General features: G+C 38.0%; 2 protein-coding genes across 2 annotated transcripts in view; one reads left to right on the top strand and one right to left on the bottom strand.

Annotated features, from left to right (window-relative positions):
* PRKAR2A (protein kinase cAMP-dependent type II regulatory subunit alpha) overlaps positions 1–14,101 on the top strand; it is a 72,120-nt gene extending 58,019 nt beyond the window's left edge. The window contains exons 5-11 of the mRNA XM_032208600.1: positions 396–502; positions 2,467–2,620; positions 6,534–6,635; positions 7,420–7,494; positions 8,007–8,072; positions 9,020–9,158; positions 10,187–14,101. Of these exons, the coding sequence (XP_032064491.1) occupies positions 396–502; positions 2,467–2,620; positions 6,534–6,635; positions 7,420–7,494; positions 8,007–8,072; positions 9,020–9,158; positions 10,187–10,320 (777 nt within the window). The 3' untranslated portion in view covers positions 10,321–14,101. The remainder of the gene's footprint in view (positions 1–395; positions 503–2,466; positions 2,621–6,533; positions 6,636–7,419; positions 7,495–8,006; positions 8,073–9,019; positions 9,159–10,186) is intronic.
* LOC116502680 (zinc finger protein 420-like) overlaps positions 1–24,059 on the bottom strand; it is a 474,998-nt gene that overhangs the window by 367,482 nt on the left and 83,457 nt on the right. The window lies entirely within an intron of this gene.

Genomic DNA, 24,059 nt, shown 5'->3' with positions numbered 1-24,059 from the left:
ATGAGAACGTAGCATTGTAGCCACTGTTCTCATGGTGGGCTTTGAGATTCCCTGGCTTTTTTTTCTTTTTTAATATGGCAGACTTCTATTTGTTCTTTGGAGTTAGAAGACCCTAGAAGCAGAAGGGAGTTTTCTCTGACATAGGAAAGTAAAATCTATTTTTAGTTTGATTTGTATGTTTTTTGCATTTATGAACAAGTGAGATGGCACCCCATTCAAGAATACTCTTCTCTATAGTTAAAAAAGCTCATGGCATAGACAAGGGCATTATAAATGAATGACTTTCTGTAAACCGCTTAGAGAGGCCTGAAAGGCCTATGAAGCGGTATATAAGTCTACTGCTATTACTTAGTCCTCATAAGAAATGTTAATTGAAATGCTTTTTATTCTTTCAGGAACAATTGTCACAAGTTTTGGATGCCATGTTTGAAAGAAAAGTGCGACCTCAGGAACATGTAATTGACCAAGGAGACGATGGAGACAACTTTTATGTCATTGAAGAGTAAGGAGTCAAATGTTTCTGACAGAAATGTTAAATTAAATTGTATTAACTAGGAATGAGGAAGCTGAACTTTCGAAGTTTCAGATATAAAAGACAGACTTTGGAGAGCATGTTATGATTGTAATAAGGTTTACTAAAGGAACACAAATTTTCCTCCCAGCAATTTGCCTCCTTACAAAAAACAGCAAACAGTACAGATGATATACACTGTTTGTAGTGTTACATTTCAGACTATACTTGTACAGATGCTGTCAAAATTGATGTGCTTTCTGGAAGTATAGTTATTCTCTGCTATTTAAAAGAAGATAGAATAGGAATGGGCCTCTTCAGATCAAGCATCTATTTTAAACAGCTGCCTAGAACAATAATAAAGCAGTCTTTAAAAAATAAGTCTAATAATTTAATAATCAACCTAAAGTTGGATTTTAAGAGAGCTAATTTCAATAAACTTAGAGCTTGGGAAGAATTCCATGGATGAGAATCCTCAAGGGGAAAACAACTCAAGAAGCTTGGGAAATTTTGAAAAATGAGATTATAAAAACCCAGTCTAGTACAATACCAATGAAGAAGAAAAATAACAGCTCCCCAAAGAAACCAGCATGACTGCATAAAGAACTCTCTGACAAATTGAAAGACAAAAAAGTTAAGTATAAAAAGTGGAAAGAGGGGGAGATAACTAAGGCAGAATATCAGCAAATAGCCCGAACCTGTAAAGATGAAGTAAGGAAAGCTAAGGTTCACAATGAAGAAAGGCTTGCTACAAAAGTAAATAATAATAAAAAAGCTTCTTCCAACATGTTAAAAACAAGAAAAAGGTTAAGGAAACAATTAATCCATTGCTGGGAGAAAGTGGCAAGAAGGTGACAAGCAACAGGGAGAAAGCAGAACTATTTAACTCATTTTTTGCATCTGTCTTTACACAAAGGGATAAAACAGTCCAACCTATCAAAAACAGCACCACAAAAATCAGATTAGAAACACAAATTGAAATAGGGAAGAAAATGGTAAGTGAGCACTTGTCTACCCTAGACGAGTTCAAATCACCAGGACTGGATGGATTACACCCCAGATTTCTGAAGGAACTGGCAGATGAGATCTCAGAAGCACTGAACTATATCTTTCAGAGCTCCTGGAGCACCAGGGAACTGCCAGAGGACTGGAAAAGAGCTGATGTGGTTCCCATCTTCAAAAAAGGGAAAAAAAATAGATCCAGGAAACTATAGACCCATCAGCCTGACCTCAATACCAGGAAAGATTCTGGAAAAGATAATCAAGCAACAAATTAGCGAACACCTAAAAGTAAACAAAGTAATAGCCAAAAGCCAACATGGGTTTGTCAAAAACAGATCATGCCAGACTAATCTTATTGCATTCTTTGACAAAGTGACAAAATTAGTGTACCAGAGGAATGCTGTCGATATAGTTTACTTGGACTTCAGTAAGGCATTTGATAAGGTAGACCATAACCCACTGCTAGATAAAGTAGAAGAATGTGAGTTGGACAGCATCACCAACAGATGGATTCGTAACTGAGGCATTTAGAGCAACAGGAAGAGAAAGAAATGAAAAATATTATTTCACTATTCTCAGACTCTCCCCACCCCCCCAGCAGTTTGATGCATCCGCCCCTATTGCGAACGGTGGAAGTGAATTAACCCCAGCTTAGTTGTATGGATTGGAATCTTACTTGTGGTCATTTCTGCAAGCCAAGAACTCCTCTTTTTTTCAGCTATGCTTGCCCATAGTGATCAATACAGTGAAAAGATGGGCACTGTGGGCGGGCAGTGTTTGGTAGTAAATAGGGATACATTCTGACAGGGCATGTTCTGTTCCAACCAGATGGAAATGTTTTATTTTATTTTTACATTAGAGAACAAACTACTATTTTTATTAAACTGAGCTTTTATTAGCAGTGTTTTGCATTTGAACTGATGCCTGGGGTTTTTATTTTCCCATCTTTCTAGGGGATCATATGATATTTTTGTAGCACGAGAAAGCCAAACTCGCTGCGTTGGTCGCTATGATAATCACGGCAGTTTTGGGGAACTGGCCTTGATGTATAACACTCCTAGAGCTGCAACTATTGTGGCTACCACAGAAGGATCCCTTTGGGGACTGGTAAGTTTTATTTGTGAGAAATCTTCTAATATGTATTGAATTACACAAACACAATTTTTATAAACATTTATGTCAGTATATTGAAGCATGCTGATTTCTCTCAGCTTTCTGTCTTGTTATTACCAGCAGTTTTATTTGTTTTTAGCCAAAGGTCATTGTTGTAGGGACATGTAAAAAGCAGAAAGATGAAACAAAGATAGTAAAATAAAAATTAAAAAGTTGCAGACATGCAGATAAATCCCGATTTCCACAAAAATTGTGATATTTAGGCCCATGCTGCTTTTGTTATATGGAAGTGAGAGCAGAAACACTAAGATTGAATCCAATAGAAATGAGATAGTTAAGTGTATGTTGTCAAAAGAAAAGCATGTAAAATTAGTTCTAAGAAAGTAGAACCTGAGTCACCTACACCTTGTTCAGCATCTAATTAGTTACATCATGGGAATGATAGTAATCTCTCTTAACTGGTCGAAGTAGAGTAAAATATTTTTATTTATTTATTTTTATATTGTAGATGGAAGATGCTAGCAAAAGGTAATGCTCAGAATGTTGAAATAGATCAAACCGCCACTGGCTATGGTGCTTATGACTGTAGATGATCTTTGGCCAGTCATTTGTCTTTCAGGGTAACCTACATAGATCAGAGGTGGTTGTGAGAATGAGTGAGAGTACAAATTAACCAGAGGTGGGTTCCTACCGGTTCGGACTGGTTTGGCTGAACTGGTAGTGGTTTGGCGGCCTGGGTCGCTGGAGCCAGCAGCGACCCAGGCCTGCCACACCCCCAAACTGGTTATCCTGTGGTGCTGCCATCTTGATTTTTGGTTCTGCGTATGTGGAGAACAATTGTAATTGCACACATTTAATTTTATTTCTTTTTTTAATGTTTTGCTCATGTGCAGACCTATTTTTGTGCAAATGCGCACATGAACCCGCAGTAATGCCGGGAGCAACCCACCCCTGAAATTAACATATACATTGTTAGTAGAATGACAGAATATAAATGTAACAAAATAATATTAAAAATATATGAAACACTTTTAGATCCAGTTTGTTCCATAATATTGAACCAGTGGCCAAATGTAGTAGAGAAACCATCTGATAGTTCATGAGTTTGATCTTTTTCTGTGACTATACTTGCATTTGAATATTGGGCACTATCTAATAAAATGAAATTCAATGGTGAAAAGAGTAAGGTTCTACATTTAGGCAAGAAAAACAAAATGCACAGGTACAGTATAGGTGGTACTTTGCTCAATAGTAGTAACTGTGAGAGGGATCTTGGGGTCCTAGTGGACAACCATTTAAATATGAGCCAGCAGTGTGCAGCAGCTGCCAAAAAAGGCAACACAGTTCTAGGCTGCATAAACAGAGGGATAGAATCAAGATCACATGAAGTGTTGATACCACTTTATAATGCCTTGGTAAGGCCATACTTGGAATACTGCATTTAGTTTTGGTTGCCACGATGTAGAAAAGATGTGCAGACTCTAGAAAGAGTGCAGAGAAGAGCAACAAAGATGATTAGGGGACTGGAGACTAAAACATATGAAGAATGGTTGCAGGAAATGGGTATGTCTAGTTTAATGAAAAGAAGGACTAGGGGAGATGTGATAGCACTGTTCCAATATCTCAGAGGTTGCCACAAAGAAGAGGGAGTCAAACTATTCTCCAAGGCACCTGAGGGTAGAACAAGAAGCAATGTGTGGAAATTAATCAAGGAGAGAAGCAACTTAGAACTGAGGAGAAATTTCCTGACAGTTAGAAACAATTAATCAGTGGAACAGTTTCCCTCCGGAAGTTGTGAATGCCCCAACACTGGAAGTCTTTAAGAAGATGTTGGATAACCATTTGTCTGGAATTGTGTAGGGTTTCTTGCCTAGACAGGGGGTTGGACTAGAAGACCTCCAAGGTTCCTTCCAACTCTGCTATTGTATTGTATTGTATTTCCACATAATTTTCAAGGTAATTTTCAACATTCCAGAAATTCTTTTATCAATGTTTTGTTTGCTTCACAATTATCTTAGTTTACTTACTTCTAATCTTGGTCCCAAATTCTAAAGTGTGATTTTTTTTTGTTTAAGGTTTTTTGTATTGACACAAAGTAGGAATTTATTTATGGCTTCTTATTTGATAAGTACTTCTAATTGCATGTGAAACATAGCATCTTAGAAACATTGCAAAGGCTGTCTTATTTACAGTTTTATTCAAACCAGGAAATATAGGTATTTTTTCCTTGATCAAAATGAGAAGCATGCAAAGAGAACAATGAAAGTGAGAGGGAGGCTTTCAGAACTATGTTTGAAATTGTTACCATATCAGTGGAGAATCGCTTCTCAGAGGATATTTTATTTAAAGATAAAGGAGTCAATAAAATAAAAATATTCAAGAGTAGTGAGGACTTCGTTCAAGTCTGGAGCACATTATGGGCAGTTTTTTTTTTTACATAGGTATAAGATTGCATAAATGGAATCTTATTTTGGTATATGATTATACCATTTTTCTGATTGCAATGCTCACATGATATGTGTGCATTTAGAACAAAAATAATATTGCCATGGCATTTGAAATGTTACAAGTTACACTGCCAGTTGTACACATATAAAACTAATCTTGACGCTTGTGCCGGATCTGAAGAATCTCAAATCAACTTAATCATTTGCTGCCCTCTAATGGAAACATTGATGGGGAAAAAATAACGTTGGAGTTACTATGCAGAATCAGCACTGTGTCATTTCAGATTATTCCTCCTCCTCCTCAAGTTGTCAAAAGATTTTGATGTAAACAACATTGAATTATTTGGCTCTTCATTTTTTAAAACCTATTTCCTGAAGTGTCCTATAACTGCAGAATGGGGAATGAATAGTCCCCAGAAATGACTAGATTCATCACCTGTTTATTGGATTTGCTGGTTTGAAATCCAGCAGACTCTGGCGGGCTACAAGCTCCCCTTCTCCAGGTTAATCAGTACTGACTGTAGTAGTTTTTGACATATAATATGCACTTAAGTGAGCAAGATTTCCTTGATGGTTTAGGGCAAATGGGCATTGGGGTTTCCAAGAGGTCAAGCAAGGCAAATAACACATGTTGATGTGATTATGCAAATGCTTTGATTTAGTTCTTTCCATCAAATATCCTAGTGCAAGAACATAATTGTGGCATTTGCATAATTACATCATTGCATGCTTGTCATCCTTTAAATATTGTGTGAGGTACTTTGGTATATTTTCTGTAGTTAAAAGATCAAATTCTATTCATCAATCTTGAGGAGCAAAACCAGTTAAAAGATAGGTATCCTGAGAAACAGCTTGTACTAATACATAGAGAGATCATTCAGTCATATTATTTTCCTGCTGTGTAAGTGCTTTTTAAAAATGTTTTTTTATTCCACCTTTATTATTTCTTATAAATAAGTCAATGTGGCAAACATATGTAATACTCCTTCCGCTCTACATATACACATCTCAAAGAGAAGGCAAGAAGAGAAATATTCTTAGTTGCCTATATTTTGAACTTGTTATTTTTGCCAAAGGAAATATTAGAAGATATTGACCAAAAGGTGTTGAAGCGTCTGTACCTTTTTCTAATTTTGAATCTTTTAACTTCCTGTAAATAGTAAGCATGCAATTAACTTTATAGAAAGATTATATTTTACTTCGCTCCATTTAGAGGTTATTTCAGCTGCTGTTCATTTGGAGATTCATTGAAATATAGAATTAGATCAGGGTTAATGTATTGATGTAGACCTTTTTTTAAAAAAATTAGTAGTATTAACACCCATGTATAATATACTACTTATTCATACAAAAAACCACCATTGTTATATATAGCTATGTTTTCTGTTTGTGTTGATGTTCTAATTTGATTAGCTCAGAAATAACCAAAGAAAATATTTTTCTCGTTCTGTTTCTTAAAGGATCGTGTAACATTCAGAAGAATTATATTGAAAAATAATGCAAGGAAAAGGAAAACGTATGAATTATTTATTGAATCAGTGCCTCTTCTTAAGTCATTGGAGGTAAAGTACTTTGTGGAAATGAACTGGAAAGCATGTCTAATTGGATTTTCCTCAGCATTGTAAATGTTTAAGAGGAGGTTAGGGATTAAGGAAAACATCTATGACAGCAATTACTTTATAATCTTGATAGGTTTTTCAGTAAACTATTCAGACAGATTTGGCTGGTTCTCTATGTATATTTTTATCTGAGTCTGCCAAGGAATATATGACTGAGTCTTGCTATATGGCAGTTGACCTCTATAATCTAAACTTGTTTATTTACATTGGGAATTTAACTTGATAGCAATATCAAGTTAGTTGTCAGATAGTCAGGAAAGTTATCATAGACTACAATCTAGGCTGTAATCATCCTTCTGCTAATTAATTTAGTAATGAAAGCAAACAAATGCATTAGCTTCTAGAACTAATGGTGATGCTCCTCTTCAGTACACACACACACACACACACACACACACACACACACACACACACACACACACACCACTCACTCCCTCCCTCCCTCCCTCCCTCCCTCCCTGTCTCTGAAAAGGACAGAATGATAATGTGTCCTTTTTCTTGGGTTGAGATGTATGCAAAAAATGAGTGGGACATGGGGATAGATCCTGATGGATATCGTATGCAGGTATATGACATCCACAGAATGTAGAGGTTCAGGGTAAAATTATGCATGATTATAAAAGTTGGTATGAAACTTGTAACCTCCATTGCATTGTGGAAATAGATTATGCCAAAGAAAGGGACAGGGCATATTAAATTCATTTTGTTGTTGTTGTTGTTGTTGTAGCCATCTGAGCGAATGAAGATTGTTGATGTAATAGGAGAAAAGACATATCAAGATGGAGAACGCATCATTGCTCAGGTATATAAGTGCAATTCTCCCACTTTGGTAAATATATTGGATTTGGGAGATAGTTAAGAATTCGGTGATATACAGAATTAGAATAAAAATCTTAAAAATGGATTGCAAAGAATGTTTTGTAAAATGTAAAAAAAAGTCTTAATTATTTTACATTCTGTACTTTTGTACAGAGTTGCTAATTTACATTCTGTATTATTATTTGGATTCTAGAATACAGTAATTCCTTTCCAAAATCAAAAGGATTGCTGAAATAATATTTGGAAAGTAGACCATAATTTTCTAAAGCAGCAGTGACCTTTATATTAGGATCTCCTTTCTCCATTGAAATATTTCAATATCATCCCAATTTTCCTTTATATTTCCACATCTTAGATTAAGTAGCATAGATTCTTTTCTCTGTGCTGCTGTATGCTTTTCCTAGCTCAATATCAGAAATTACATTACTTTGTTTGAAACTGATTTTGATCAACACTTCAGAAAATCCAAAGACATTTGTAATCTTGTTGTCACAGGGTGATAAGGCGGAGAGTTTTTTCATTGTAGAATCTGGTGAAGTAAAGATCATGATCAAAACCAAGGTGAGTTCAGTTATTTCTGGTATGATGGTTAAAATTTAGAATCATTTAATATTTTTAAATATGTCTTATTGAATTGACAAATTAAGGAATCTTTCCTGAAAATAGTCCTTACCGTGTCACATTCCAATTGTCTTGGAAGAAAGATAGAGGATGCTCAATGAAGAAACCATAGATCAGTTACCAATTATGCAAGCTTAAGATAGGATTTGAAAATAGAGTTGCAATGAGATGGGAAGTTAATCCTGTTAAATGGGAAAATCAAGCTTATTCTGTAAAGCCCCTTTCTGATGTTTTAAATGCACTCTTAACGTAGCCTGGAAAAGATATGTATGTTAATTTAGTAATGAGCTTCATCCTGCATATGTTGTTCTTTAATTTATTGTAAATCCATTTATACTTTATATTAATCTATTAATTTACTTGAGCTATTTTGGTACTATAATTCCTAGATTTTCCTAGCTAGTTACATATAGTGAGTGACCACATTTATTGTTAATTTTGGGGTAGCATTCCTAACACATCTAATGGACACTGTTAGAAAGGTGACTTACATTTTTCATTAATGAAATTGCCTTTGCAAATGAATTTTTACTGGTAAATATTTAGCTTTGGAAATGCTTAAAATATGTGTGCGCTATTAGGACTCATTTCTTGGCTTGGCTTTCCTATGAACAGGTTACATGTCAAGACGTCAGGACTAGATCATATTAATTTACTAATATGGACACACATTCTTGGATAACCTCATTTGCAGAGAGTGTTTCGCAATTAAGGGATCCTAAACCCAAAGAATTTAATTCATACAAGCTTTAATGTGACATCTGATAGATACAGAACTGAGAACAGAACAATCTCAGCTAATCTCAGGATTATGCAGGTGGTGAAATATTTTTTTGTAACAGTTTGTCAGCAAATAACCATCTCTGTGTCTTGAATTTCTGTTACAGACCCTCACAGTAAAAGATGCAAACCAAGAGGTAGAGATTGCTCGATGTCAAAAAGGACAGTATTTTGGAGAGCTTGCACTTGTTACTAACAAACCAAGAGCAGCCTCAGCCTATGCTGTTGGAGTAGTTAAATGTTTAGGTAAGAACTCTGTTTTCCTTTGTGATAATTACTATTATAATTGGATTCAGTTGGTTCTGCCTTCCATACTGTTCTGTTTGGTTCCATCATTTGTTTTCAAATGGCTTCTTCACTCGTGAAACAAATCGGTCATGGTACTTGGTTATTAGAGATTTGGCATGAAACTTTAAGAAATCTTTTCTCCCACTATTAGCTCCTTATATTTCAAAGCATATTACCATTTTATGATCTCTTGGAACTCCATACAGGTAGTGTATGGAGTTTCCATTATTACTTAAGTTTCTAGGAATGTTAAAAAAGGAAGTGAGAAGTTGCAATTTCTCCCTTACTGAGCTATATTTCATGGTATCCAGTGTTGTAATTAAGTAGCCCAAAAAGACAGATTCTATAAGTTTGGACTTTGCAGATGTTGTAATACTATCTACTTCAAAGATAGTGAAGGGAAGCATTTAATATAATATTTCCAAAATTCTTTTGTCCGTCCTTGGGAATTCTTACTTCTGAGACTATTTTGTGATTGCTCTAATTTAAAGGTAATAACTGAATAACTGAGTCTGTAATAATGGCAAAACCAGGTGTTTAAAGGTTCTCTTTGGTCATGTTAAATCATATGCATATGCAAACAAAAAAAAACAAGTTGTTGTTCTTGTCCCATCACTCATAATTCCATTTAATTAAATATGCTCTAGATTTGCATGATTCCCATCCTATGAATTTCCAAAAAACCTTAAAAATCTGGCTGTTCTCCTAGGCCTTGGGGTGCTGAGCCCCTAGGTTGTTTTCTTCAGCTTTGCTCTGTTTTGAATATTTGCAATAGGTTTCTCAAGTTTTTATTTTCTTGCTTTTCAATTATCAGTTGCTCAGAGTCAATTGGAGTTGGGGATCTTTAAATAAAATAATTTATTCATTCTCCAAGGATTTTTTTTTCTGCTTTTCTAGGTACCGTAATTTAAAAAGAGCTTGGATTGGCAGCTTCCGTGAAACTAATGTAAACATTTCTGTTCATATTTCTCTGTATTTCTGTGCAGTTATGGATATACAAGCATTTGAGCGGTTACTTGGGCCCTGCATGGACATTATGAAGAGGAATATAACACATTATGAAGAGCAGCTGGTGGCTTTGTTTGGTTCAAGCATGGACCTGCTCAATCCAGGCAATTAGGCGCAGAGTGCCTCGATGCCTTCTCAGTTCAAGACGTAGAAAAGTCTCCTATTAGTAACAGCGCAGCACCACACAAATGAAAAAAGGACACTACGGGACAGTGGCTGTTGGTGTCTTCTTGGGCATTTTTTTGTTAGAAACCTACGCAGGTCTCAGCATAGCTGGAGGGTTCAGGGCTCACTCCAGGCCTCTGCTTTGCTGCTGAAATTTTGTTATTAGACCTAGTCTACTGCTGAGTCTCTTAATCCTCTTTTCACATTGCTTGGTTCAGAATGGCATGTTTCTCCCAACAGTTCAAGTGCCTGATACTAAAGAAATGGAGCAGTCTATTTGTTGTTCTTGTTAAAAAAAAAAGGAAGAACAAACTTTGAAATCAGAGATCTGGATGGTTGGTGGCTGTTCCTACACTTGGAAACAGACCACTTCTTAACATTACCTTCTTCTTGACAGCTTTTTTTCCCCTCACATGATCAAAATCTGATTTTAATAATGATACATTTGGATTTGAATGTCAAAAATGATGGGACATTTGTAGAAACCACAGGTTAACCAGTTCTGAGTCTTTCTTGTTCTTTTCTGGAAATGAGGAGTGGGGTTGTTTAAAGCTGAAGGGTTCCAAAGGAACCTGGTTGTAAATAATGGACAGTGAAGTAAAATGCTGAATTGTGAGAGGTCTTAAGCAGAGTTTCAAGGCTCCAGTGAATTTGAATCATGGGTCATGAGGTTCAGGGGCTGCAAAGGTTGCGCAGGACATTTGCTGTTTTCTAAATTGGACTGATTTTTGGCCTACTGGGAAACAGCAGAAATTTCTTTTAAATTTCTGCTTATGGAGATTCTTGGTACTTCTAGATTTTGCATGGCGTTGCCATTTGCAAAATCTGTTTTAATGCTTTTTTTAAATAGAAAAAGAAAAAAAGGGTTGGGTTTTTTTGTAACTGAAGAAATATTTATGTACTAATGGGGTCCATTCTACTGTAATATTTTACAATATTATATAACAATTGGGTATACACTTTTCAACTACAATACCTATTTGCTAAGCCCTTTTTGAAAATTAACAGCATTTTACTTCAAAAATGATTTTAAAAAAAAGCTACAATAGAAAATAACCTCATCTCTGGACAATTAACATTGTATTGGAGGCACTTTTTTGAATGCAGGTTCATTGAGCTGCATTTTTCTAAGATCTTGCTTGAATCGGCATATAGCTGTCAATTTATATATAATTATGGAAAATAAGTTACTCTAAGTTTTACCCAAGTATTAACCATGTACGAAATTACCATAAAAATAATCTAAATGTAGCATCAGAAATTATTAGGGAAGCAGCTATTGATCCTGTATGAAATTGCTTCAGTTGCCAATTCTATTATCAGTGTTTCTCAACTTACATGCGTTTTAGGAATAAATTTTCATTCATTGTGGGTTTTCAGCTTACAGAACAAGTCAAAATTTAGTCATTGTGTCATCAAAATTTAATACGTAATTCAGCCATTTTGAATTCCCATTGGCAATGCTATAAATCCAATTCATAGGTTGCCTTTTAGCCTGGAGCTTGTTACCCCTTTTTTACAATTTCTATTCTGTGTTACTAATTTAAGATTTAAGTCTTTTATATATTGTTGAATCAGGAGATAGCACTTGAAAATATTTTTTTTCTTTTTATAATCATTGCTATTGAAAAAGTGAATGAAGCCCTGGCCTTCATATTTTGTTTTTCCTCCCAATATATAAATTCAAACTTAGCTACAATTTGAACATCTGAGAAAAAATGCTTTATTTATGTAAAGATTTTACACCAAAGATTTTAAATCTATGTTTCTCAATTTGGGCAAACGATTACTTGGCTCTGGATCTCATAAAAGAGATTGGTGAGAAAAGATAAGTGGTACAACCTTTAATCTTGTACAAGTAGCAAGTCATTTTTTTTAAAAAAAAATTCTCTTAAGGCTTGGCCAAGTTACAGCTGAACCCAACAAATGTGTTCTAGAACCACCATTTTGGCCACAAAGGCGTTCCTTTCCATTTCTTGCTCCGAGTTCTTTTGTGTCTTTTGTGATGTAATTCAACAGGTTATACAATTAGGTTATCTCTCCCACCTAGTTAATCTTCAGCAGCACTTGCTTGGGTTGGGATATTTTGAAGAGGATTCTACATTGGTAAAGAAAAGGATCCAGGAAAAGTGAACTGAGGTTATATTCAAAGCCATTTTCAAATAAAAGTGAATAGGATGAATTAGTACTAATTTATACATGTTCTGCTTTAAACGAAAACCCTATATTATTTTGAAAGCAGACAACTTGAAGGGCTGATTTGCACAATCCTAAACTGGGTTTATCCTTTCAATTGGTGCAAAATCTTTTTATCTATGTGTGTTTGTTGCTGACCAACTGGTCGTACGAATCACTTCATTATGATAGTAGGTGACTAACATTACTGTTTGAGACTTCCATCCTTAGGCCTAGATACTTTGTCATCAGCTGATTTTAATACAACTTCAACTTTTGGTTGATTCTCGCATTAAAGAAATTATTTTTTAAAAGAGCCATTGGGATGTGTCAGAATAGAAATTATTTATAATGTATAAATTAAAATGATTTGTTGTGCAGTACTTGAGATGAAAGCTAGAGCAATCATGTAAAACATCTGTTCCTTCCTTTGTGGATTTCCCTTTCATTTTGCAAATCCAGCTGGATTTCAGCAAGATCAGCCATGAATAATTCATTTCCATCCTTGTATCCCTCCTTTATCTTGGCTTCATTAACTTCTCATGTTGCACATCATTTCAAAATGTTGTGTAATATTCTTTCCCAAGGGCAAATCTAGTGTTCATTCACATAGGGTAATTGGTGATGTCTAGCTTTAATAAGAGAACTCAGCAGCAAAGTGGCTAACCAGAGTGGTGTCTTCTGAGACTGTCTTTTTAAACTTACATATCTTTTTTGAGGTTTCCGGGAAGAGTTTATAGTGTCCTATTCTTAAGATATGTCTATTGATGTCACAGCACAAATTTTCACAATGTATTAAAATGAGGGGCAAAAAATCTAAAACAAATTGACAAGGAAGTGCAGCTTTGAGGAGGGGAAAACCTGACATCCATTTTGTCTTTTTTTTTTTTTTTTTACAAAGAAATGTCTTTGTAAAATTAGTTGGACAAAAATACAAGTTTTCTGGTCTTTTCCACTCCAGTTATTTTTTGTTGTTGTGAATACTGTGTGCGTGTAAGGCGAATGTTTTCTGTTTGTTCTAAGCACATGTTTCCTTTGAAGAGGCCTTTTCTGTGGGTTCTCCTTGAGCAGGCTGCAGGGCTATGCTGGACCTTGATCTTCCAGGAAAAAGAAAACATAGTCCCTAACTGGCAGGAGCATGACACATCTTTACTGAGCCTACCTAAAGCTTAAAACCATGTGGATTGCTGTGGATGCTTACCAGCCTGGTCCAAAAGGTGATTTTAATTTTGCATAAAGATGCTACCTCAAGGCTCTTAAGAGCTTTAAATGTGTCTTGCCTGTGAGAAGGACACACATTGATTCTGATAAGCTGTTCTGTTGCATTAGGTAGGAGGGATATTTTCTGTCTTTTTTGGGGGGGGATTTTAAATCACTTTTACATCTGCCACAATGATTGTTTTCAAAGTGTGAGCAGTTTTGCAGAGAGATCTGTTCTTGCACTGTAGTGTTGCCCAAGATGGGAAGACAGTATCTTCCACATAAGACACTGGTCTCATTCTGATCTGAAGTTTGATTTTACTTTCAACTAATAAAAGCTGACATGCCATGTCCATCCTTTCTGACTACAGTTTTGCATGTGTGAGTGTGCTTTCTTTAATCCGACAAACACAGTCCTTTACCATTTTTTTTTCCAAAAGAGCAGTTAAAATCAAGCTTTACTGATCAGTTACAAGCAGCAAACACTAAAATGAAAATGCATAGTGCAAGAAATGGGAATAATTCCAACCCTACCTCTTTCTCAAGAACAGTGTTATTCTGAGATGGGGAAAAATGTTCATTTAAGTGTTTTTCTCATAGGCACTTTTATCAAGAAGCTTGCCTTCTATAGGAACTCTGTGAGCGAACCTTCCTAGACATGGCCTCTTTCCCTGGAACAATCTATCCCTAAAGAGACATACTGCATTTTCAAAAACATGTGCACACACAAGCAAGCAAGACTCTTCAAGGAGACATTAGGAGGTGGTTGAAGATCTTGCTGCCTGCATCATGTTACACAGAGGTAGTATTCTACCGGTTCGGACCAGTTAATCGCTGGTGCCCCCCCCCCCCCAATCCACCCTGGTTCTACAGAATCCCATTTATGCCTTTTTTTTGCCAAAAGCGCATGCGCGGCAGGCTTAGTGCATGCACGGAGGTGAGATGCACACACACATTTGCGAACCGGTAGGGAAGGTAAGTGAATACAACCCCTGATGTTATATCAGTACTTTCTTCTTGTTACATTAGTTCATGTTACCCAAGTGACATGTAAAGTGAAATAATAAGTATGACCAAGTCAAGCAACAGTGGTTCTGACAATACCTGGTCAGCTTGGGCTCTTCACCTTTGCATTGCCATGGTATCACCGGAAGCAGGAAACAAAATTTCAGTGAACTGGGAGAAAAATTATAAAAAATTGTCCATCTAACTTAATCCAAAAGAGCCAGTTTGGTGTGAGTAGTTAAAACACAAGGATGGAAACTGGGAGACCGTGAGTTCTAGTCTCCCTTTGGGAATGGAGACGGCTGGATGACCTTTGGGAATTGAGTCCTTTTCTGCCCTAGGAAGAAGGCAATGAATGGCAAACTATTGAAAACTTTAGGGACTAATCCAGGCAGTCGAGGAGTAAAGATTGACTTGAAGGTACGAAACAGCAACTCACAACTTCCAAGAGAAGTAAAGTAGATGCAATTAATAGTAGACGTACGACTGAGGATCACTAGTTTTCAAACCTTAATCTGATAATTTTTCTTGCCATATTAGAGAAGTGGGTCTTTAACTCATATATTTGTAAAAAATGTTGCCACAATGTTGCAGGCTCAAGGGAGGAATTTTTAAAACTATTATTAATTTGTAAAAAGTAGATACCATTGAAATAATCAAATCCAGTGCCCTGCTGGGATAGATTGACAAGGTAGAAATGAAGCCCTTTGCTCCCTGCTAATCTAAAATTTCCTTTCCTCAGAGCAGAGTGTTTGAAATCTTTTTGATATCAGGATTCCTAAAATAAATAGATTTCAGAGGCAATAGGTTGGCATGTCTGACATCTGATTTTTCTTCCTATTTGGAGCTCTGCCTCCAATATTGGGGAAAATTGAGGAATTTGTGGTTCCGGGTCACTGTGCCAGGGACCATACAACTACAATGCAGAAATCCATATTTAAAATATTCTTTGCTCACACCTCAATTTCATTAACAGAGGAAAGGCAATTGAAGTAAAGAAGAGGTATAGATAGCTACAACAATGCTACACACATAGAAGTGCAAGTTTCATTAGAAAGTTGGATCAATTCTTGATCAGTCTTTATGGAGTGGTGCAAAGCTTTATTTTCTAGATCCTCACCTCCTCTGCTGCCTACTAAGTATCTTGAGTTGTAGCTCCCATTGTGTCAGCCAGAGAAGTCAACATGGGTCTGGAAGTGAGGCAGACCTTGCCTGTCTCCTGCCACCTGGCACTTCCTGAGCCTCAGGCCACCTTCTTCCGCTCGGCTGGGTCACAGACTGATTTGTAGAATTCCAAGAGGAGCCTTGCAGATGTCCTGGGCCTCTCGAGGGTTATGAAATGTCCACATTTTTCCAGCCAATGCACTTGGGAATTTGGAATGGCAGCCGCCAGAATTTCTGCACCTGAGGAATCAAAAACCTGCACAAAAGGAAACAAGGAATGTCTTCCCATCACAACTGAAATATTTTAAAGTATGTTGAAAAAAAATCCTGACTTGGGTGTGCCACCTTACATTTGTGCTCTTGGAGCAACGTTCAGTACACAAGCTTTTAATAGCGAACTGATGTTTTACACAGCTTCTCCGCTATTCTCAGATATCCAGGGTTTGATTGCTTGAATTGTATAGCCAGGTTACATGTGAATTCTGTTAGGGTATAAAGAAGGTTTCTTGGTGCTTTCTGAGAGTGGTTGTTTTCTTGCAGACATTTCATTACCCAAAGATCATCAGTGCTAGTGCTACCATTGTCCTTATTTACTGTTAATAGTTCAACCTCTTGACCACTAAGATTCATCAGGATATTCTCTCTGCCATTATGGATTTACCTTATTGATTTTAGGATAAATGAGATACATTCCATCCATCCACCCATTCAATTTCTATTGCTGCTCAATTCAACCAAGTGACTTTAGGTGGCTTCTAAGAAATGTATGAAAACTTGTATTAAAAAGTATAGGAGTGAGGGTATAGCACAGTGGAAGTAAAAAATGTCTGTGTTGCATTTCTCCCAATTCTGGTTTTAAAATACAGTAGTATTGCCTTCCATCCTGTCTGCAGGTGCCGCTTAACACCCTAGAATAAACCTTCATCATACCCGTTTCAAAGGGCCTCCCTCAGCCTTCTGTGCAAAGTCCTCAACCTTCTTCCTCTTGAAATGTAGGCAAAACTTTCAAGCTGTTCACTGAACTGAAGGATGTCGCTTTCAGAATAACAATTGAGATTTATTTTCAAATCAAGCATTTCCACCAGGATCAATGAAACTGTCAGAAAATGAACAACCATAGCTGTACAATTTCCATTGCAGGATTTAGAATCTTGCCTGATTCTAAAATTACATTAGTGTGCACAAAACCCCAGATACATGTATATCCCTTACCTTGTCCTCTTTTCCCCAAATGATCTGGGTGGGAGCTTTGATTTTCCTCATGTTGTCATGGAGGCTATACTTCGATTCAGTGCTGGTGAGGTCCAGAAAACCTTTCTCAATAAAAGGAAACAAAATCGGGGGTGTTTCTTTTCATTCTTAATAAGCAAGGACACTCGTCCTGGGTTTTCCCTGTGTCTGATCTTCAGTATTCTTATTCGTATGAATAATGGGAATTTATTTTATTTATTTAGCATATGGCTATGTTACAATTGCCAGGAAACTACAGTGATATGCAGAGGAGTAGTTTGGCTGTCTTGTTTACTACGCTCATGCATTTCCCAAGGTGGACCACAGGAGGGCGAGCTAACTTTGCACCAGAAAGAAAGACAAGTGGTTTTCCTGCAGCAGCATCTGAGACCCTCTACTTCTATCTAAGCCACTCAAAATGGGCATCCCAACTTGGACTGGTTCAGGACTGGTAGGATTCTAGCCATTCACATAATTCATCCTCGTCTTCGCCACCGAAATAGTATCTGACTACTTGCATAGAATATGCTTTTGAACTGTTTAGGTGGGCAGAAGCTGAGGCGAGTGACAGGAGCTCACCAACCACGCAATGCTAGAACTGTCTTGGAGCAAAGGCCTGTGTCACTGAGCCACCATACTTCATAATAATAACGGGAGGAGGAAATCTGATCAGGAACATTCAGCTGCAGGAGTAAATTTAACCCTTTGCTCCCTCATTTGCCTGATCCCAGCCCTGCAGCTTCTCCAATTCACATCTCTCTAAATGTAGCTGAGCAACAACCTCTTCACCCAATGGGGATTGTGTTGACTGGGAGTCCTGGGGGTTATATTCCTAACACCCTTGGAAGGCTTGTAAAATAGGAAAGGCTGTCTCGTGTTCATGATCCCGAAATGTGTGGCTGAGGACATTCATTGGCTCAGAACGTTAGCATCTCTTCCATTGTAATCTGCCTTCTTGTGATGTGATCCAGAACAGAGCTAATGTTAAACAATGAGAAGAATTTCAGAAGCCTTGCCTAACCTGCTTTCCCTAACTCATTACTGTGACATGTATAGTAAAATAAACCCACATTCGGATTATTTTCTCATTTTAGAAAGGAGAAATGTCCATATCTGAAACAAACCCAGTGAAAATGCCTTGAATGAAGGGCTGATTTTGGCTGCAGCTCCCTGGATGGATTCTCTTGATATTAAATGCACGTTGGCCCCTCTGAAATGGGTCCCCAACCCCTGGACCATGAGCCGTTTGAAACCGGGCTGAGGAAGCGGCAGGAAAGCGCACTGCATGTGTGCACAACCCCACTTCTACGAGGAGTGATCAAGTGTATGTTCACGCTCCATTTGCTCAAGCTGACATGCATTCACAGAACTTGTGCAAATAGAGCTGCATGTGCTTGCCGGCCATTCATTCCCTCTCCCTGCCCTCCCCCCACTGGTCCGTAAAGACAGAAAGGTTGGGGTACTCTGCTCTAAAATATAGATGAGTAGCGAAGCCTGGTCCACGCTGTGTCTTGTACCTACACAATGTAAAAAACATCTTACTTGGTTTCCGATCCTCAAGGTATCCCTTTAGGAGCTAAAGGTGGAAGGAGAAAAGTACAAATCAGCAGTGTTAAAATTTTCTCTGCCATTTTTTTTCAACAGTTTCTCTATTTTATTCTTAGATTAAGCGCATACCCTGTTTCCCTGAAAATAAGCCCTCCCCTGAAAATAAGCCCTCCTCAAAAACATTGCAACACAACAGCAGCCATGAGGTAACACTCTCCACCTCCTGCACTTCAAAAATAATAAGACCTTCCTGAAAATAAGGCCAAGCGCTTATTTCGGGGGTCAAAAGTAAATAAGACCCTGTTTTATTTTCAGGGAAACATGGTAGCTGCAGGAGGATACTAGCTGTAATCCTTGACTTATGAGGATTTTGAGCAATTGAGCTCAAAATTTCTGTTGCTAAGAAGATATTCGTTAAGTGAATTTTGCCCCATTTTAGAAGCTTTCTTGCCACGGTTGTTAAGTGAATCACTGCCATTGTTAAGTTAGTAACACGGTTGTTAAGTGAGTGGTGTCCCCACTGCTTGTCAGAAGGTCACAAAAAGGGATCATATGCACCCCACGATACCTTTCTTGAAAAAAAGCAGAGTAAATTGAAAAGGGAGGGAGGGAGGGAGGGAGGGAAAGAAGGAAGGAACGAAGGAAGGAAGGAAGAAAGGAAGGAAGGAAGGAAGGAGCAATGCATCTCCCGTTATTCTAGTATTTGGGAAATATTTATGCTGGCCTCCCTTCCACCTTAAATTTCAATCTTGTGCCCTTCCTGACTGTCTTGTAAAAGAACTTGAAGAGAAATGGGAGATGTTATTACAAGGGACACAGAGAGCAGCAATCTAGGAAAAGGCCAGATCTTCACCTGCATTTTTATAAAGCTGGGTTGGTATAGGCAAATTTTCATGAAGTTTTCGATTCGCTCCTTAGTAACCGAAACAAGAGCTGTCTCAGCAGGATCCTTTGATAAAACTAGGTGTTTTAACCACAAAAAGAGTTCACTTTGTTTTGGAATCTTCAGACCTAAAAAAAGAGTGAGAATATGGAATATATATTTAAAAATTACTACCACTCTAAAAATAAATGAGCAAGAATCTTAAAAATATAGACTAATATATATTAAAAATGTGTTAAAGTGAAGTAATTGCATTGATCAATATCTACAGCTGGTAATTAGCAATAGCACTTATACCTATATATTGCTTCACATAAATATTCAATAGCAATAGCATCTAGACGTATAAACTGCTTTACAGCAGGGATCCCCAACCTCTCAGCAATGGCCTAGTACTGAGCCATGAACTGATCAAAACTGAGCCCCCCAAAGTGGATGAGCACAAGCATCCATGCACTTTCCACTTGCGCAAGCTCTGGGCACATATGCCCGCTGCTTGCACAAATGGAGCTGTGTGTACATACACCCTTGCCCACTATTCGCACAAAACCATCCCCTCCCCCCCACACCGGTCCACAATCCAGAAAGGTTGGGAAACTCTGGTTTACAGCGCTCTCTAAGCAGTTTGCAAAGTCAGCATATTGCCCCCAACCATCTCATTTTACCGACCTCGGAAGGATGGAAGACTGAGTCAACCTTCAGCCGGTCAGGATTGAATTCCTGGCATTCAGCAGAATTAGCAATAACAATAGAACTTATATACCGCTTCACAGTCCTCTCTAAGTGGTTTACAGAGTCAGCCTATTGTCCCCAACAATCTGGGTTCTCATTTTACTGATCTTGGAAGGATGGAAGACTTTGAGCTTGGTGAGATTCGAAGTGGCAAATTACAAGCAGCCGGCAGTCAGCAGAAATAGCCTGCAGTACTGCATTCTAACCACTGTGCCACCGTGGCTCTAGTACTGCATTCTAAACACCATGGCTCTGGTAAAAGAGGAATGACCAAAAAAAATGAATGATTAAAAGTTTGGAGGAGAGTCAGCTGGATGTATTGGTTGACAGTCCCAGTCTACAAACCAGGAGAATGTGAGTTCTTCTCCCCACTTACTGTAGGCATAAGGCCAACTGGGTAGCCTTGAGCCAGTCCCTATCTCCCAGCCGCAAGAAGAACACAAGAGCAATCACTTTTGAAATCTCATCAAGAAAACTGACTGTGGTTAGGGGCCAATACTGACTTGAAGGCACAAAAATAAAATAAAAGTTTGGTGAGGAAAAAAGATGGCAACCGAGTCCACAGATAGACCCTTTTTAAAAACGAAGGCATGGAAACAGCTGTACATCCTAACAGGCAGACAGAAACATTTGTTAAAAATCTTTGAAAGTTCCCCGAAAATCAAACAAGAAAGCTATTTTAAGGTAGGTTGAAATGCAACATTAAATAGAAATTAACCCCCATGTTTTAAACAGCCGACTTTGTGAGCATTTTTCAAGGAGGCAGTCAAAGATTTGCAGTATTCTGGTCTGGGTTTGATGTTTCCTGGCAACCTAATGCCCTCAAAAGTGATAGTCTGAATCAATGGTGAAATTCATTTTTTTTTTACTACCGGTTCTGTGGGTGGGGCATGGTGGGCATGGTGTAGCTTGATGGGCGTGGCTTGGTGGGCATGGCAGGGGAAGGATATTGCAAAATCTCCATTCCCACCCAGTATTTGCCGGTTCTCCGAGCTACTCAAAATTTCCGCTGTCAGAACCTGCTGGATTTACCCCTGGTTTGAATTATTATTATTACTATCAAGGTAGAGACTATATCATGTACCATCTTAATGTAACCCAGAGGATTGCAGTAAAATTGGGGAATGAGCAATTAGTAGGAATTTTCATGTGATGTAAGGGGGAAAAATTGGGTGCTAGGAATCTGGGCACCCAGGGTTTGTAGTGAATAGAGATAGGAAGGAGGACTTAGATATGAAGGTGATTAGGAGGATAAGGTAATTGGATCAACGAATGGAATAAAGGACTCCCTAGGAGCCTGTGAGAATATTGGAATTGGGGACTTTCCAAAGGAGGAAATCAGAGGAGATCAGAAGAAACCAAACTTAAGAGATTGAAAAAGATGTAAAGTACATGGAATTGTAGCTGCAAAAGACATACAGACTTATGGCAAGAGGTGAATTAAAGACAAGTAAATGGAGACAGAAAGATTGTGGAGAGTCAGGCAACATAAGACGATAAAAAGAAAGGAAGAGACAAAATATTTCAGTTGGCAAGTGAGTGGCAGAAATTCTACCTTGAGTAAGAGGCATACGGAGAATGAAGACTTTCCTCCTGGCCCTGTTATCTTGCCTTCCTGAAGCTTAGGTTTGAGGTAGGTGGGTCAGGTAGCAAGATTTAGCCTTAAAGGAATAATCTAATGCAATGTTCCTCAACCATAGTAACTTGAATATCATGGAATCAGAAGTGATATGTCTCGTAAGGCAACTTAGCTGAGGTTCAGAGGTGGGTTGCTACTAGTTCGCACCGGTTCAGGCGAACCGTGAAACGCACGCAAAGCGAACCCGTAGCAACCCACCCCTGCTGAGGATCCACATGAAAAGTGTGATTGTGTTGTGTATGTTGATGTGGTTAAGGTATATTGCTTCCCACCTCCATATCTGGTGAGAGGGGAAGTGATGCCATGATTCCAACCCACTGAGTTCAGTAGTTATTATGTATTATTATGTTCAAGTTCTGGTATAAATAGATAGGGTGGAAATCCGTTATTTTTAATGGGTATTGTGGGATTTGGAGGTGAACTCTAGAAGTAACTATGCAGAAATGCACAAAGGCGTTTTTGATGAGAGAAGGCATCTCCAAACAGCCCATCCACTTCTCCTTTTATAATTTAGAGTTTGGGCCAAGCGTTCTGGCTTTCTCCTTCACACTTCACTTACTTGATGTAAATACTTACCAGCTGGACAGAGGAGCGCTAAAGAGGAGACGTGGGCTGGATAGAGAGCAGCATAAACCCCAGCAACCATGCCTCCCATGGACATGCCAACCAGGTGGAAAGGCTTGTGGTTCAAGCCAGCACACTGGACAAACTGAAACAAACATTGGGAACAAAGAGATTGTGGTTGTTCTTTAATGAGATGTTCACCCATCCTAATCCCTTCTTTCTGGAACGAATTGCACAATATAATGAACACTAAATTAGTTACATAGGCTGAGTTCATACTGCCATGTAGACTGAAACATTGCTCAGGATTCAGTGATTCATGCAAATCACTGTTTATATGGCTGATACAGCAGCATCTAACACGACATAAGTAAGTAAGTAAGAATGTCATCAAGCAATAAGAACAAGATTGATTAAAGAAGGAACTATGGTAATAAAATGCATTTTGTAAATCCATTTGGTTATGCTGTATAAGCCTATAGACCAATGTTGATGTTTCCAAAATATGGGAAATTTATCTCACAGGGAAAATGACGAAATAAAAGTAATAATGGCAAAGTTGAGAACATCTGCTACAGCTCTTTATTAAGGTGCTCACAAGATAAGATGAATACTAACTACTTGAAAGCTTTCCCTCTACAGGAGAGTGCACAAGACTGACCAACTCTTGGACATGACAGTTGATGTCCCATTTGCAATCCCAGTTCAAAACATAGCAATAGCACTAGGCTTACATACCCCTTCACAGTGCTTTACAGCCCTCTCTAAGCGGTTTACAGAGACAGCATATTGTCCCGTCCCCACAACACTCTGGGTCCTCATTTTATTGACTTCAAAAGGATGGAAGGCTGAGTCAATCTTGAGCCGGTGAGAATCGGACTGCTGAACTGCTGGCAGTCGGCAATCGGCCGAAGTATCCTGCAGTACTGCATTCTAACCACTGCGCCATCATGGCTCAAACATGACAATATTGCACAAATCAACAAGTGTTGGGGGACCGTTTAATCCCAATAGGCCTGAGCATGTTTTTTCTAGGATTGTCATAACAATCACACAACATCAGACTGAAGTCATCCTAAGTAAACCCCAAGTAATTCAGATTCATCGAGATTAGTAAGTGCATAAGGAGCACACAATTGCGATGTCTTCCATGTTGAACTTAGCTGTGGAGATTTGGGTTTGCTTCTTTAGCTCTCTGATGTTCATTAAGTACCCATGGGCAGATCACAGCTAGATGCAATTTTTTCTTCAACTGTTTTGAGGTTAAAGCTGGACAATCTATATCCAAGTAGGAACTACTGAAGTGGAAGAAAATAATACTGTTTAAGTATCATACAATGCATAGCTACTTCACACATCTGTGAGACTTTGGAAGGGACTGATGATAAAGCATTGGGTTTCCTTTATGTGCTCGTTTAACAAAAAATATTCTTGCTAGATGGCAACATCTAACCAACCTTGGTTCATCTTGGAAAACTAAGCAGGGTTCAACGTGACTAACATTAGGAATGCCTGATCCAGAGTGAAAAAGTAAAAACAAAAAGAT

The sequence above is a fragment of the Thamnophis elegans genome, chromosome 2 (assembly GCF_009769535.1).
Source record: "Thamnophis elegans isolate rThaEle1 chromosome 2, rThaEle1.pri, whole genome shotgun sequence".
Lineage (NCBI taxonomy): Eukaryota > Metazoa > Chordata > Lepidosauria > Squamata > Colubridae > Thamnophis > Thamnophis elegans.
Note: the sequence above shows the minus strand (reverse complement) of the source record. Positions and strands in the feature narration are given on the sequence as shown.